This window comes from Lepidochelys kempii, chromosome 5, assembly GCF_965140265.1.
Source record: "Lepidochelys kempii isolate rLepKem1 chromosome 5, rLepKem1.hap2, whole genome shotgun sequence".
Classification (NCBI taxonomy): domain Eukaryota; kingdom Metazoa; phylum Chordata; order Testudines; family Cheloniidae; genus Lepidochelys; species Lepidochelys kempii.
Window position 1 is genome coordinate 73,905,775 of NC_133260.1, and position 16,693 is coordinate 73,922,467.

The 16,693-nt window shown below is 41.8% G+C and overlaps 1 protein-coding gene across 3 annotated transcripts in view; it reads right to left on the reverse strand.

Annotated features, from left to right (window-relative positions):
• Nucleotides 1–16,693, reverse strand: part of FEM1C (fem-1 homolog C) — a 32,697-nt gene that overhangs the window by 15,380 nt on the left and 624 nt on the right. For all 3 annotated transcript variants that reach the window (XR_012159006.1, XR_012159005.1, XM_073344741.1), the window contains exon 2: nt 15,611–16,327. Coding sequence is in view for 1 of the 3 variants with exons in the window: in XM_073344741.1 (XP_073200842.1) it covers nt 15,611–16,154 (544 nt within the window). In the remaining 2 variants the exon portion in view is untranslated. The remainder of the gene's footprint in view (nt 1–15,610; nt 16,328–16,693) is intronic.

Genomic DNA, 16,693 nt, shown 5'->3' on the forward strand with positions numbered 1-16,693 from the left:
ATAAAATATATTTGGTGTTATGTATTTATACACATACATGAAAAAAGGACTTTCATAACTTATGTTCAATTTTCAAATTTTATTTCACAAAAGGAACAAAAATCCCCCCCCCCACCCCAACTCCACTTGCACTTATGACAATTTTAATTACTTTTCTGCCCCAGGGCATCTTGTACTGGTCAAAAATGTCAAACATCCTTAGAATATCTTGTCTTTTTGCTATTTAGTTTATGTGGATAACTATGTTTACTACCAAGTTATGTCCCTTACCAGACGGAACCCACTGGAGTCATGCCAACTTGACAGGAGTGTCCCAGGACATTACTTCCCTGCACTGCCCCCTTAGGCAAAGGGTGGCATTTCAGGTGCTCCCTCCTCAGTTTTCCCTCTCAGCAACCCAGTAACTGAACCTCAAGGTCTCTTGACTCAGTAATACCCTCCCTGGGCTGGTTTATTATAAAACCTTGTGAAAATAGTCCATAACAAAAGTCGCAAATAAAAAGGTTCTTCTGGCTTTCAGGGTTTCCTCTGAAGCCCACCCTCTGAACTCTGTTCCCAATCCCCTCAGTTACCGTTCAGTCTGTCTCTCTGCTTACAGTAGGAGCCCCAGCCCTCTTCCTGGAGCTGGGAAATTCAACCACTTATTATCCCTCTCTTTAAACAAGAAATTCCCAGCTCTCCTGGATCTGGGTTGTAATTTAGGGCTCTGGAGGGCCTTAGCCAGTTCCTCTCTCAGCTGGCATTTTCCCTAATTAGCCCTCAGGCTCAGGGGATCAGTAGCTCATCTTCTACTACTGGTGTCTGCCTTGTTATGAGGTAGTAAAAGGCAGCATATATGCTACTCCCTATCTCCCAGCTAATTCCCAACTGGTTGATTGGGTGACGAGGGGAGCTTTGCCACTCCATCTTTGCAAGGGTCCTCCCCTAAGCCCCTTAAAGATACAGTGGCAGGATTTCCTCCCAAGCACCATTCATTCCCAGGATCTCTTCCTTTCTAGCCATATCCTCCTAAGGTCCTTATATTGAACCTTTCAAACCCTAAAAGGGCCATGCCTCTTGGTGAGGTTGGTTGACCTCTAGGGACTACTGCCTTTAAGGGGCAGGCTACTCTGTCACAGGCAGCATAGTTTCTCTTCCTTGTATATGTTTCCAGCAGTGGCTGCTATATGCTTAGCAGGAAGAACTTTACCATGGCTATGGTCCTAATGATGCAAGGAGTGATAACTTATGGAAGAGAGCCTTAAGTCCATACCTTTTATGACCAAGAATACCAAGCAGAGTAGACTCCCTCCAGTCGCTCTTCTTTACTACCTATTCTTAAGAGGCATGAATAAGGGTAAAAAAAAATATTTAATGGCTACCTATTCAGTGAGCACCATTCAACTTGGACTCTGAATGAGGCAGGGAGCCTTTAGAAAAAAATAGTATATAATCATATAATTAAAGTGTAACGCATATGCATAAGGAGGCCAATTTAAGGTGGTACAAGTAACTTTAATTCTGGCATTTCCTAACTTTTCAGTACTTGACTTGGCAATTTTAACATCAGTTTATTGTAGCTTTCTTTTTTAAATTATAAATTTCACAGGTTTTTGAAAAAGCAAACTGAAAAAACAAATGTCATCACGTAGAATCATTCTCACTGTCCATATGGGTCATCAGCAGTGTTGGAAACATTCGATCCAAATCACAGATCTCTACCATTTGAGCTAATGGAGTAACCAACAGAAGTAGTAGGCTGGTATACTCTATGTGGACCAGCCACTAGAGGAAGGATTGGCCACTTTTAGCCAGTGGGTTTTACATGTATTTGTTAGACAGCAGAGAACAAAGATACCACAAGTTCTATTTCTGGAAGGAAGTGTGTCTAGGAGTTACAGACCCTTCTGCCTTGATCTCCAGAGCTTGCTCCCTCTTTAATCTCTGCTCTGGCTTCAACCTGTTCCTGCTCCTCTGCATTTCAATCAGGCTGCTGCTTCTTCTTCCAAACTGCTGGTGCACCAGCAGGAGGATAATTGAGACCACACGTGACAGAATCTCACTGCTCAATGCCAGTGGCCAGGACCATTGTGACCCCGATAATGCGGAGGAGCAACTGCTGGGAAAATCATGCTCAACCCTGGAGCGGGGTATGCTCACTGTAGATGGAAACTTGGGAGAATTTAGCTACCAGCCTCTAACAAAGATCTACTGAAGATGTGAAAATGTTTTTCTAGAGGCTTACAACTGAGCCAAATTCTTGTGAGTTTTCACAAGAACAGCAAAAGGCACCTCTAACCCCAAGTTGATTCCCTTCTCCAGGATTTCAAGTCCCTCCACCAAGGAATGGAAACACTAAAGCTTCTCAATAGAACAAGTGTAAGAACGTTTGAATATTGGCAAAACAACATTTTTCCCTAACCTCTTTCTTGAAAATGGTTAAACTGTTTTCACTGATACTTTCCAAAATAAAATTCTGCCTAAGGCAGACACCCAGCATAGAATGTTTCAGCCTGAATGGTTAAAGTATGGCTAAGGTATAAGTAACTAAAAACAGGGTCTTACATTGGGGCTGCTCTTGGGTCCTCCCACCCCAGGCAGGTGAAGGGGTTCAGGCTCCCAAGGCCCCCTCCAGCTTCCAGCTTGACTGGGGGAGGGGAAGTGGAGGGGCAGCGGCACAGAAGGGGCGAGAGCACGGCTACAACATTGCAAGAGAAACTGTCATGACACATTGCAAAAACCCCAAACACGCAAAACTAAAATTAGCAGCTAGCTGAACAAATTCAACTCTAAATCAAACATCTTTACAATCTCATGAATTTACCATAAGTGGACACACAGAGAACCATGAAAAAAGTAGAATATTCCATAGAGAATCTCACTGCCCTCTCAAACTAGACTTCCACCTACAAACAGATAATTTTCCTTTTTACCTATGCTGAAAGAAGCCACAGTTCTACCAGTTATCAGGCTGGAACTACCAGAAGTAGTTGGGTTTTGTTTTTTAATTATTTGTATTACAATAGTATTTACAGGACTCAACTGTACAGAGAACAGTATAAGCACAGTAAGAGACAGTCTCTGCCTCTAAGGCTACATCTACACTTAAAACACTAGAACAGCACAGTAGAGGCCTGCGCGGATACAAAATTTGTATCCGCAATCCACAAAAATAATCCACGGATGCGGATACCTGCAGATGTTCAGCAGATATCCATGGGTTTGCAGGGCTCTATAGCACAGCTCATGATAGTGCTTCAGTTTAGACATTCACTATAACAAGGGGAGGGGTTCTTCCATTGCTGTAGTTAGTCCACCTCCCCGAGAGTCAGTAGCTAGGTCAACCAAAGAATTCTTCCATCGACTTAGCGCTGTCTACACTGGGGTTAGGTCAGCATAGCTACAAGCCTTAGGAGTGTGGATTTTTCACACCTGAGAGACATAGCAATGCCAACGTAAGTTTTCAGGGTAGACCAGCCCTAAACTTTAAACTGAATTAAGATGAAACGCAACAAGTGTTCGTAACGATCAGAAGGGACACAAGGAGAGGATAGGGGAAAGATTACAAGAATACACATTTATATTGACCAGATACATGCACAGAGAGATGGCTTTGGTTTGGCTACTTTTCAAAAATAAATATATTATGAACTTGGTGAAACCTTGTTATGGGTTGGGTTAAAGCTTCTGAGGTTGAGAAGTATGAACTCACCTCTTCAATTAACGTAACTGTAAATATAAGTCAAACCTAAACCAAAAGGGGTGTGTGAACCTGCCCAGGACCTTTTGGGATGAGTACTGTTTTGGGTAGGTGTGTGTGCGGGAGTGATAGAGAACACAGATACTAAGGCCACTCACAGACAAGAGCAGCAAGAAAAGGCAGGGGAAAACAAAAAGCCTAGTAGGACACAGGAGCCAGTAAGAACAGTGACACCATGGAAAAAGCTAGACAGAGAACTTTTGGGTCTGGGGTTGGCTAAAGAAACTGCTCCTTTTGTTCTTGGTTCCTTCTGGATTCAGAAACACAGGACTTTGTAAATAAACAGAACTGTATAAAAGAAATACCTGATTATCACCAGTTTCTACTTCCAACTGGAACATCCCCAAGGCCCCAAACTTTGACTAGCTGCTCGGGTCAAAAGGGGCAACAGCCTAACAAAGTCCATCAGTGATCTATCTAGTAATCATCAATTGTCAATTTGAGGGGGAATTTGAAAGACTGGCTATAAGGCTGTAAGGACTAGTTCTATCCTTAAGGCAGATATTCCATGCATTACCAAAGAATTTTGAAAGTATCACAAAAACAAACTTATTAATAAAAAGTACAAATGTTAAATATTAATTAAGACTATAAAGTGGTTCAAATATCAATATGATAAAGTCACTAAGTGGATAATTAGCAGACTGCTCTGGTTAGCATCTGTGAAGAATTTTCACACTGAGGAGTATAGGGGTTAGAGTGGAGAAGAGGACCGTTTGTTTAGAAAAATATTAATACAAAAGGCTACTTATATTGCTAATAATTCTCTGTCCCCTGTTGTAGGTGCATGTTTAAGTAAGCATTCTTTCAGCCTGAGACTGCAGTTAAGTCACAAGCAGGACATTACTTTGTTGCCACAAAAATAATTGGTAAATTCAGCATTATAACTCTATTGCTAGATCAAATGAGGAGATAACTGGCAAGGCAGGAAAAGCCTATGTGAAGCACCTCTCTTTTGATAAGTAGTTTCCATACACCATTTTTCCAAGGGAAACAACACACAACAGTTGTTAATGTATGTTAAAGAAATGGTGTCAAACATTTTAAAGTCTTTCTAAAAAAAATTTAGTTATGATACTATCACCTCCTTGGAAGGCTCAAAGTGAAATCTCTATTCAAATCAGTGTCTTCTCTTTTACAAGTTAGTTTTTTTTACCCCATTTCTAATTCCTTTTCCTTATATTATATTATAATTATCTTATTATAGAATCTGACCACTCATCTAGATTCTGGATATTCACGTTGATCAGTATGACAACGAACACGAGCATGCGCCATTCTGAAGGGCATATATGCTCTCCTCAAAGTACCGTAAGGAACAGAATGTAACCAGAATTGATAATCAGAGTAAATCTCAGTTGGCTTTGGGCCTTTACATTTTACAGTTATATTAGAGCACCTTTTTCAAATAGCCAACAAAATGAAAAAGCACTACACAAATGCTACATACGTCAGTGCAACTAATTCTTTAACTCTCCAGTGCTACCGAAGTACATCTGGAGATTCACATTTATAATTAAACTATTTTTCTCCCCCCATCCAGGTCGCTATCAGAGGCAAATCATTCCAAAATAAATAATTGGCCTGTGACAGGGAAGGGAAAAGAAGAGAAGCAGTGACACACACAGTGATTTGGCTGGACCTGAATGAACGTTTTGTAAATATATTAAGTAGATTTAGTTAAAGCTTGATCATGTTTCTGGATTAGTAAAACAATATTAGAAAATTAAAAGGAAGTCATTCTTACCATTTCACATGCAAGGCCCCACTGCTGAAAATACTTGGTTCAGATGCTAAACATCAGACACTTGTAGTTACATTGAGTTCAACAGAATTATTCAAATGTGTAAAGTTAGGCACATGCATAAATATTCACAGGTTCAGGACCCAATAAAATTACTGATCTTCTTGATTTAAAGATTAAGTGTTTATATTGCACTAACTTCAAGCAACGCACATAAAGGAAATAAGTCATCTAGTAAATGTATTTATTACTTTAGTTTTAAAGACTGATTATATAAACATATTGATATGTATATAAACACTCAGGGGTAGAGCCACAAAGGGCTTTTTGCCACTTTAGACACCTAAACCCAACACTGAGATCCGCCAAATCCTCTCAGCTGCCACCTAATTCTGGATGTGCCTAAGTTGCATGGTACCTAAACTTTTGCCAGTGAACAAAGCTGCCTAGGTCCCAATGCCACCAAGTGGCTTGGCACTCTAGTTCACACCTGAACTCCAGGGGAATTCCAATCTAGGCATTCCTCCATCTATCTCACTTGCAGGGGTCAATCTATAGGTGTTCTCAGAGTGTGCCTAACCCCACGGATTCATAGATTCATAGATATTTAGGTCAGAAGGGACCATTATGATCATCTAGTCTGACCTCCTGCACAACGCAGGCCACAGAATTTCACCCGCCACTCCTGCAAAAAACCTCACACCTATGTCTGTGCTATTGAAGTCCTCAAATCGTAATTTAAAGACTTCAAGGAGTAGAGAATCCTCCAGCCAGTGACCCATGCTACAGAGGAAGGCGAAAAACCTCCAAGGCCTCTTCCAATCTGCCCTGGAGGAAAATTCCTTCCCGACCCCAAATATGGCGATCAGCTAAACCCTGAGCATATGGGCAAGATTCATCAGCCAGATACTACAGAAAATTCTTTCCTGGGTAACTCGGATCCCACCCCATCTAATATCCCATCACAGGCCATTGGGCCTATTTACCAGGAATATTTAATTACCAAAACCATGTTATCCCATCATACCATCTCCTCCATAAACTTATCGAGTTTAATCTTAAAGCCAGATAGATCTTTTGCCTCCACTGCTTCCCTTGGAAGGCTATTCCAAAACTTCACTCCTCTGATGGTTAGAAACCTTCGTCTAATTTCTAGTCTAAATTTCCTGGTGGCCAGTTTATACCCATTTGTTCTTGTGTCCACATTGGTATTGAGCTTAAATAATTCCTCTCCCTCTCCGGTATTTATCCCTCTGATATATTTATAGACAGCAATCATATCTCCCCTCAACCTTCTTTTAGTTAGGCTAAACAAGCCAAGCTCCTTGAGTCTCCTTTCATAAGACAAGTTTTCCATTTCTCGGATCATCCTAGTAGCCCTTCTCTGTACCTGTTCCAGTTTGAATTCATCCTTCTTAAACATGGGAGATCAGAACTGCAAACAGTATTCCAGGTGGGGGTCTCACCAGTGTCTTGTATAACGGTACTAAAACCTCCTTATCCCTACTGGAAATACCTCTCCTGATGCATCCCAAGACCGCATTAGCTTTTTTCATAGCCAGATCACATTGGCAGCTCATAGTCATCCTATGATCAACCAATACTCCAAGGTCCTTCTCCTCCCCTGTTACTTCTAATTGATGCATCCCTAGCTTATAACTAAAATTCTTGTTATTAATTCCTAAATGCATGACCTTACACTTCTCACTATTAAATTTCATCCTATTACTATTACTCCAGTTTACAAGGTCATCCAGACCCCCCTGTAGGATATCCCTGTCCTTCTCTAAATTGGCAATACCTCCCAGCTTTGTATCATCCGCACACTCCCATTTATTAGCACACTCCCACTTTTTGTGCCAAGGTCAGTAATAAAAAGATTAAATAAGACTGGTCCCAAAACCGATCCCTGAGGAACTCCACTGGTAACCTCTCTCAAGCCTGACAGTTCACCTTTCAGTAGGACCTGTTGTAGTCTCCCCTTTAACCAATTCCTTATCCACCTTTCAATTTTCCTATTGATCCCCATCTTATCCAATTTAACGAATAATTCCCCACGTGGCACGGTATCAAACGCCTTACTAAAATCTAGGTAAATTAGATCCACTGCGTTTCCTTTGTCTAAAAAATCTGGATGGCCGAGACGGTGCTCCTCTTATACCCAAACAGCCCAGTGGTTAAGGACTCATCTGGGAGGTGGGAGCAAATACCTCCTCTGGCTGACACAAAACAGGAATCTGAACCCTAACTACTGGGCTGTGGGATATTTTGGGACAGGTCTCTCAGTCTCTCTTATTGAAACTCTTCCAATTGTACAAGGAAATATTAACTGAAGCAGTGGGACTGAAACATGGGTCTCCCACATACCAGGTGAATACCCAAACCACCAGGCTAGTGCAGAGGAGGCCAAACTTACTGACGCTCCAAGCCACATACGACAATCTTCAGAAGTTTGAGAGCTGGGGCGTGCCTGCCAGGGCTTCAGCCACACAGGAGGTGCCTACTGGGGCTTGGGGCTTCAGCCCTACTCCTACTGAAGCCCCGAGCCCCAGCAGGCACACCCTGCGGGGTTGAAGCCCCAAGAATCCCTCCCTAATTGGGAAAAAGCCAGAGGTGATACATGGGGGTGGGGGCACTTGACCACACACTACCTTCTCCCCTCCCCCCCACAATTTTTTCCAGGGTTTTCTGGCCCCACTCTGTCACATGGTGCCACCGGGCTCCCTCCCTGCAAGGCAACTGCTGGAGCTGACGAACTAGGAGCTGCGGCCACACGGAGAGGCAGTGGCAAACAGCTGGGAGCTGCAGGGAGAGCAGCTGCTTTTGTGGTTTCCTCTCCTTACAAAGCTAAAGCGGTGGCCCCTTCCTGCAGCTCCAGGCTCTTTGCCATTACCTGTCCATGTGGAGCTAACACCTGGGAGCCTCAGGGAGGGGCCACTTACAGTAAGAGGGTGGGAATGCCTGGGAGATGTGTGATTCATGCTGTTGGGGGGAGCGAACCTTTAAACTGTGCCCCCCCCCCCCCCGGCTCTCAGCAGGCACCAGTCATCTCTGGTAGAAGCCACTAGCCCCACCACAGGGCACAATCCCCGAGCTCCCCGCAATCTGGTAGGTGGAGAATGGGGAGGCACACTCAGGCCTGGTCTACAGTGGGGGAGGCGAAAGTGGGGGGGGGGAGAAAAATCGATCTACACAACTTCAGCTACGTTATTCACGTAGCTGAAGTTGACTCTGCCTGTGCCTCTTGCAGCACTGGAGTACAGAAGTCGACGGGAGAGCACTCAGGGGGTCGATTTATCACGTCTAGACTAGACACGATAAATCGACCCCTGCTGGATCGATCGCTGCCTGCCAATCCGGCAAGTAGTATAGACATACCCTAACTGTAAAAAGGCTGCATGCAGCTCGCGAGCCACAGTTTGGCCACCCCTGCTATAGTGTATAAGGGGAAAAAACCACCACCTTCTTCATGGACTGACCCATCTGAGACCCCTAGCACAGGGGAGTGTTTACAGCTGTGAATCCCAATGAAGGGAGGTACCTCCCTGCAGCCCAGAATGAGGCACCTAAGCTCCTCACTTCTACATATTCTATTGGCTATCCTAGGTGGCTCCCAGCTCAGCTGCCCGACTCCTAGGAAGCTCATTCTCAAGCACCTAACTCTCCCCAAGCATTGTATAGTGAGTCTGAACACCTGACTTGGGTCTGTGGATTACGTTATGTGGCTGGGCATTTATGGCTATATCTACATTTAAACTGCTACACCGGTACAGCTACAGTGCTGCAATTGGGCCACTGTAATACTGCAGTGTAAGCACTTACTACAGCGAGGGGAACTACTACTACTACTCCCGTCACTGTAGTTAATCCACCTCCCCAAGAGGTGGCATCTAGGTTAAGGAAATATTCCAATCAACCCAGCAATGTTTACACGGGGTGGGGGTGGCTTAGCTAATCTTAGCTACATCGTTCAGGTTTGTGGATTTTTCATAGCCCTGAGCAACGCAGCTGAGTCCAGCCTCTCTTTTTAGTGCAGATCTGGCCTAAAAATTAAGTGTTACAATGCCTAAGTCCCTTTGTGGATCTAGACCTCAGTTTTATTGAGGTGTACTTATCCTCTACGCTTACTGTCTTATTATGTTTTAATCTAATTTCTCAGACCACTAAAAGAAATGCTATGGAACAAAGATCTCCCTGTTCACAGATTCAGCTCTCTCTAAATTGTATTTTCAAGATTATTGATGTCTCAACATTTATGAAAGATAAAAGTATTTGAATCACTTCGTTTCAACATTTTTTTTCCCCCACAATGCAAATTAAAACATTTTCCCTCTTTTAACTGCATCTTCTTTCACTATTTAATTTATTAGGCTGGGTAATATGCATTCCTGCTATGGTTTAGTTTCACATAGCCTTCATGCTCAAAATATCCTCACAAATGTAATGCAATGTGTCATGTAACACAACCAGGAAAAAGGAACAGAACACATTTAGAGTAAGACCTTTATTCCCAGGAAGCAGAGTCTTGTTTTTCAAAATGAAGCTTGGCAAGCAGGCAAGACAGAAAACCCAGAAGAGAAAAAAACCTGTCAGACTTCTCGATGTTTACTATTAGGTTAATTATTTTTAATATACAATACACCACATGCTGATTTTGAAGAGACCAGAGTGGCTCTACCCTAGTTCATCATTTCTGGAACTAACAGGTATTTAGAGGCAGCGATTTGCTTTTTCCCCCAGGTTAGTGGATGTTAAACACATTTCAGTCTCCATCTAAATTAAAGCCTTAATATAGTCTTCATACTATAGCCAAAGATTCAAGTCTGTATACATATCCATAGGAGAAAATAAATTGAACAAGGTCTGCAGCTCTCTGTTAATTTAGAGAGTTGCTATATTGGATTTTACATCATTGATATCTTGTGGATTTTGCCAGAAGCTGGGAATGGGCGACAGGGGATGATCACTTGATGATTACCTGTTCTGTTCATTCCCTCTGGGGCACCTGGCATTGGCACTGTTGGAACACGGGATACTGGGCTAGACGGAGCTTTGATCTGACCTAGTAGGTCCATTCTTATGCTACAGGTCTTATTCACAGCCATAATAGAATTTACAGCTTGCAAAACGTGATTTCCCCCAAAAATCTCTCATGTTGGCAGACCCACTACACCTTTCTTCTATACTCCTTCCCAGTAAGCTGGGAAAAATTTGCCAAACACCTTTTCGCCAGAGATTAAAGGGTGTGAAGGAAAAGAGGAGACAGGGAAAGGAAGGCCATCAATAATGTCCAGGAACAATGTCTTAGAGACTCCTTACTCCCAGCTGTTGAGAAATGTAAGAATGCTGTTCCTGGACTCCTCTCAGACTACCTTTCATATCCTTTGGAAGAAGCAGCTCTCCCCCTCCCAACCCAACCACCATACAGAGCCTCATGGCTGTTAGACAGGGACTATCAATTGTGCCCCAATATCCTGACCAATGAAAAGGGGTGGTGGAATTTCCACTACCCTACCCCCGCATCCTTTATCTGTGTCAATCTGTAACATTTTCAAATGACCAAAATATAACACCTGTGTTTTGCTGAGTGTTCTTATAATTGACCAATTATAATATTTTTAACATTAAAAACATTTTACAGAAGGTTTTCTTATGGTGAGAATTAAATAAACTAGCGTTTTAAAAAGAACCCACACAGATCATCAACAGGATTTGAATCCTCTGCCTTCAGAGATCAGCACAGACCACTACCACTTCAACAGAAAAAATGTTTACTCCTGTAGTTAATCAGCCACTAGAAAGGCATGCCACACACATTTTGCCAGGGGGTTACACAACTATTCAATACCAAAATGTTTGGATCAAGATTTTTGAGTCCTGTTTCTGACTCCGGAAAGGGAGTGCTGCCTAGTGTGTACATAACACTGCCACTCTTCCCAGTGGAGTGGGAAAGTCAGCTGAATTCATCCAAAATTCCTGAAAAATCCAGTACACTTGAGAGATCTATCCTTCACTTAGGGCCTGGTTTTGTGGTCCTCACCACAGAAACTCCAGTGCTACTACTCATAGCTTACCTAAGCAACAGAATGCAAGCAACATGATTCTTGACAGTTCCTCTACCTCCAGGAGCTTCTATGTAACACCAGTGAAACTTACCACAGTATTGTTAATTTCAACCTGTTGCTGCTAAAGCAAAGAGTAGTTATGCTGGAACAGCCTACAGCATTAGGAAAACAGTGCTGAATTGGTTCACATTTGGAAGTTTTGCTTTTCAAATTAAAACTTCAGTTCTACAGAAATTGTAGATATTCCCTCATCCATACATAATACTAAGTGAGCAAAAAGGTTTTTCAAGTCTTATTTGTCATTTTTTCCCTCATTTATACTTTATTTTAAAATATTTTATTTAGGTCACACAGTCCCTTACTTTCTAAACAAGTTCCTTTGTGACTATTTGAACTCTTGCCTCTACTCTCCGTAAGAATCTGTAGAAACTGTAGAAGAGGATTCTGGAAAATGGTGGGAAGAAGTGAAAGCTGAATACATCTTGAACCAAGATGATTCAATGCTCAGATAATTTCAATTTTGGAGTTATAGGCCATCTTCCATAGTACAGCACTGTCATGCATTTTAAACTTTTTCCTCTCACCCATTGCCATCACCACCTATGAGGCACGGTTATCATTTTCTCTTATCTTGACTCAGCTGAAATCCTCACGTCTTAATCACTTACTATCTTTACTACTGCACTTCATCATATGCTCTTCCCAAATCTCTACTTTCTAAGCTTCAGTAGTCCAGAATGCTGTTGCTAGACTACTCATACATTCCAGTGAAATCCATCATTTTTAACTGCTTCTGTATCCATCTTTACATTGCAACTTTTTGCCATCCTGATTTGTGGAGCTCTAAGAACCTATCCTATAACCCACCCTATCTTCCCCAGTCCTAAAATACTCTAACAAGTGCATAGTCATTTTTCTAGATGTGAGGGCCTAGGGGTAAATGGACAATCATGCATGGTACATTATAACTCACAATTATATATTTAAGTTATTTAAATATTTAAATGCCCCCCACCTTCCTGTTATGAAGAAAATATCTGAAAGATAGCCTCTGGTGCTCCTTATAACAGCAGCTTTCTAGAGATACCCCATTTAATGAAGATATAATATTTAGTAGTCTTATGCTACATCTACACTACAGCCAGGATCAACGCTCTGAGATCGATTCACCAGCGATCGATTTAGCGGGTCTAGTGAAGTCCCACTAAATTGACCATCGATCACTCTCCCATCAACTCCTGTACTCCACCCGAACAAGAAGCACAAGGGGAGTCGATGGGAGAGCGTCTACAATTGGCATCGCGTAGTGTGGACCCCGCAGTAAGTAGATCTAAGCATGTTGACTTCAGCTATGTTATTCATGTAGCTGACATTGCGTAACTTAGATTGATCTCCCCCCGCCCCCCCCGTAGTAGATCTCCCCCCGTAGACAAGGCCCTCATAGGTACACTCCCTTAAACATCTCCCTCCTGTGAGCAGAGACAAGTAAACATTAACATAAACACAGTAGTTGTAAGAAGAGCAACAGGGACGTCTATAGTAACTGGTTTCTTTGTCCATAAAAAGCAGCAACCTGGACTTTTCTTTCCCTCCCTCCCACTGTGAGGCCTCTCAACATCAAGCTGACCCTTTCTTATATAATCAGAGGAGAAGGAACTGAAGATGTGCCTGACCAGATTCTCTCTTCCCCCCAGCCCTACTCAGAATAAGGAATTTCAGGAAGCTAAAAAATTCTGTGGACTCATCTACACAGCATGGCATTGAGCATTAGAGGGGTGTGAATTTTAAAGCTCACCAACAGTTTGGTCAAAAACTGGCCCATGTAGACCCTTTCGTTGCACACTAAAAATTCCCTAATGCATGTTAATGTAATACTGTTTCAACAACAGACATTGAACAGTGTAGACAGCTGAGAGCGGAGTCTCCATTTGATGTCATCACCAATGGGTAGAGTATTTCCAAAGAGCAAGAAAAGGCAGGGCATACTCCATAAAAATACACTATACATGTATACACAGATTTAAAAAAAAAAATTTAATAGCCTTCACTGGGCAATAACAAGAGTCATGCAAGAATTGAATAAAGTGAAGAAGAGAAGAAATTAAAATGATAAGAGGAGCTGAGACCAGAGAGATAAAAAAAATGCTTGTAGGTAGGTGTCTGTATGATGGTTGTTTAAATAGAGCAAAGAACAAATTATATCTGCATACTGGTAAAAAAAGATATTAAGGATCAGTAAATTTGAGAACATTAACAGTCCACTGGCAGAGAGAAAAAAAGGGGTGGCCTAGATAGGTGCTTTTATGATACATCAGGCCTTTACGCAGCTGTGTGGTAATCACTCCTAGTAAATACTTGGAACAATATACAAGTCCGTGGTGACTCACGAGTGACTTTATGGCTTGGAAGTTATTCTTCTTGGAAGCAGAAGTAAGTTATTACATTCTGCCCACTGTGTATTGTAGCTTTCTTTATATTACTCCCTACATATTTTCATTTGTTCGTTGACTTAAAGACATGCTGTACATTTGCAGTGCTCTTGTATCCATGTTGGTCCCAGGATACGAGAGACAAGGTAGTGAGGTAATATCTTTTAGTGCCTCAACTTCTGTTGGCAGAACAGATAAGCAGAGGTGTTAATTCCCATTTCATTTGAAGTGGTTTCTTGCAACATGTGTTAAGTCATTATCCTTAACAATCTGTCCCACCTTATATTTAGCTGTGACACTCTGGTTACCTTCTCCAGATCTGAAGAAGAGCTCTGGAAAGCTTGAAAACTTGTTTCCTTCACGAACAGAAGTTGGTTCAATAAAAGATATTACGATGAAGTGGGCTGTAGCTCATGAAAGCTTATGCTCAAATAAATTGGTTAGTCTTTAAGGTGCCACAAGTACTCCTTTTCTTTTTGCGAATACAGACTAACACAGCTACTACTCTGAAACCTCACCCACATTCTTTCAGTCAGTGAAAGTGTCATTTAGGTGTTCATCTTTTTTTCTGCTAACAAATACTAAAGATATCATACCATAAACTATATACTAGAAAGGTATAAATTGTCAAATTATATGTCATGTTTGGGAAACTGTTAATAATAAATGAAGCCAGAAACAGGAATTAGAAGTACTATGTCATACACAGGCTTTGAGGGGAAATACCCTTGACATATCTCAGAATGTCCAAACACAGACCATCTTTCCAGGGTTAAAAATGTGTGGTAGTCTGCACTAACCAATACACCTTGTGAGTCAATACAACATTAGTATGTGCGCTGGTGATGCAATTAAAAAGCAGCAACATGCCCACAGTTAGAACAAGAGGTCCATGCAACTATGATCAAAGCAAAAAGGCAGAAGTCTTCACTTTGAACAATAGTGCCAGGACCATTGTAAACAGAAGCAAAAAAACATCTATTGTGATAACAGCACCACTGTTTACTGAAACTCTCTTTTTTGGCATGATCACACTCACACTGGTCCTTATTTTTTACCCTAATTTCCATTTCTTACTTACTGTAGCTAATAGATCAACTGAAGAATTGAAGAATCGGGGTGGAAATTTTAAAATACAGAAAAGACTTCCTCCATTTCCCTATTCTGATCTTAACAGTGCAGACCAGTGAATTTTATTCAATGCACAATATATTTGTTTTGCCAATATAAGTTTATCTATTTAAAAAAGTTATCACATGACCCACTACATTTAAGCAAAAAGCCAATTAGCTTTTTACATACACACTTTAGCCAGGAGTATGACTCTATGTAGCAAAATCTTTTAACAACTGGGGTTTATAAATTAAAACTTGCTGATTTAGAATGAAATTTAGTAACTGGTTCTTTTTAAGTAGTGAACTAGCAGGTATGCTGGAAGATCAAACTGAAAAACTTTCAAAACTACATACAAACTATAAACATAACACTATAATTTAAACTTGTTGATAGCACTTTGAACAATTTACATTATCAAGTCAGATGAACATTTTTGGTCTCCTACCAAAAAAAAAAAAGGTAACAACTAGATAGTCTCAGAAACTTTGCTACAAGAAAAATAGGATATTGATCTTACCTTTAACACTTTTTCTATTAACATCAGCACCTTTTTCAAGCAAATACTGAGCAATTTCTTTGTGTCCTTTGTAACATGAGATCATCAGGCATGTGTGCCCATGTCGGTTTGATACTTCCAAATCAGCTTTATGCTCCACAAGGTACTTTACTATTTCCAGGTGCCCATCAAAACAGGCTGCCCTAAGTGGGGTTGAATTTGTCAGTGTTGTGTTGTTGACAGATGCGCCATGATCTAACAGACATTGGACTACCTTCAAATGACCAGCAGCAGAAGCTGCCCATAATGGAGGAGCCCCCTCAATGGTCTCACCATCAAAATTCACCGAGCCACCAACTTCTATAGAAGCACAGCAATGCTCCAGCAAGTATTCCACCATATCAAGGTGTCCATAACGGGCTGCCATCAAAAGTGGTGTAGCACCACTAGTTTTTTCAGACATCAGCAAGGCCACCTCTTCTTTGGTTTTGTTTGCCAGTAACTTTGCAAGGAGCCGCAGTTTGCCATCACGAGCTGCATTGAACACTGCTGTCTTTAGATCCATTTAGTCTGTGCCGCTTTTATCCTTCAGTGTCACAGATAATGGGATTACTGGAACTACAGAGTCCAAACAGAAGACCCACACGCTTTTCTTAGATCTGTGTTATCTCTGTGAACAAACATGAAGACTCTGATCTTAGGTCCTAACAATTCCGAGCACAGACTGTGTTCAACAATCTGAAAGAGAAAAGAAAATTGAAATGGTTGGGTTTTTTTTTTAAAACATCTTTAATATATTAAATCAGTGGGTTTCAACCCCGGGGGGGGAGGGGAGGAAAGGGAGGGTCCCGTGGACTATGACTAAGGGGGCCGAGAAAAGAGGTCGAACAATGATTTCCAATCCGTGCTCCGCAGGCCCCTGGGGGTCCCCAGCTCAAAGGGGCCCATGCCTCCATTCGAATTTTTTTAGTAACCCGCAAATGAAAAAAGCTTGAAAACCACCGCACTAAATGACCTCCCACTGCTTGTGCTGTACACTGCATCAATTCTCCCGAGAGGAAAGGAAGTGCCACCTTCGGGGGCTTCCCCGGGCTTTGGGGAGCG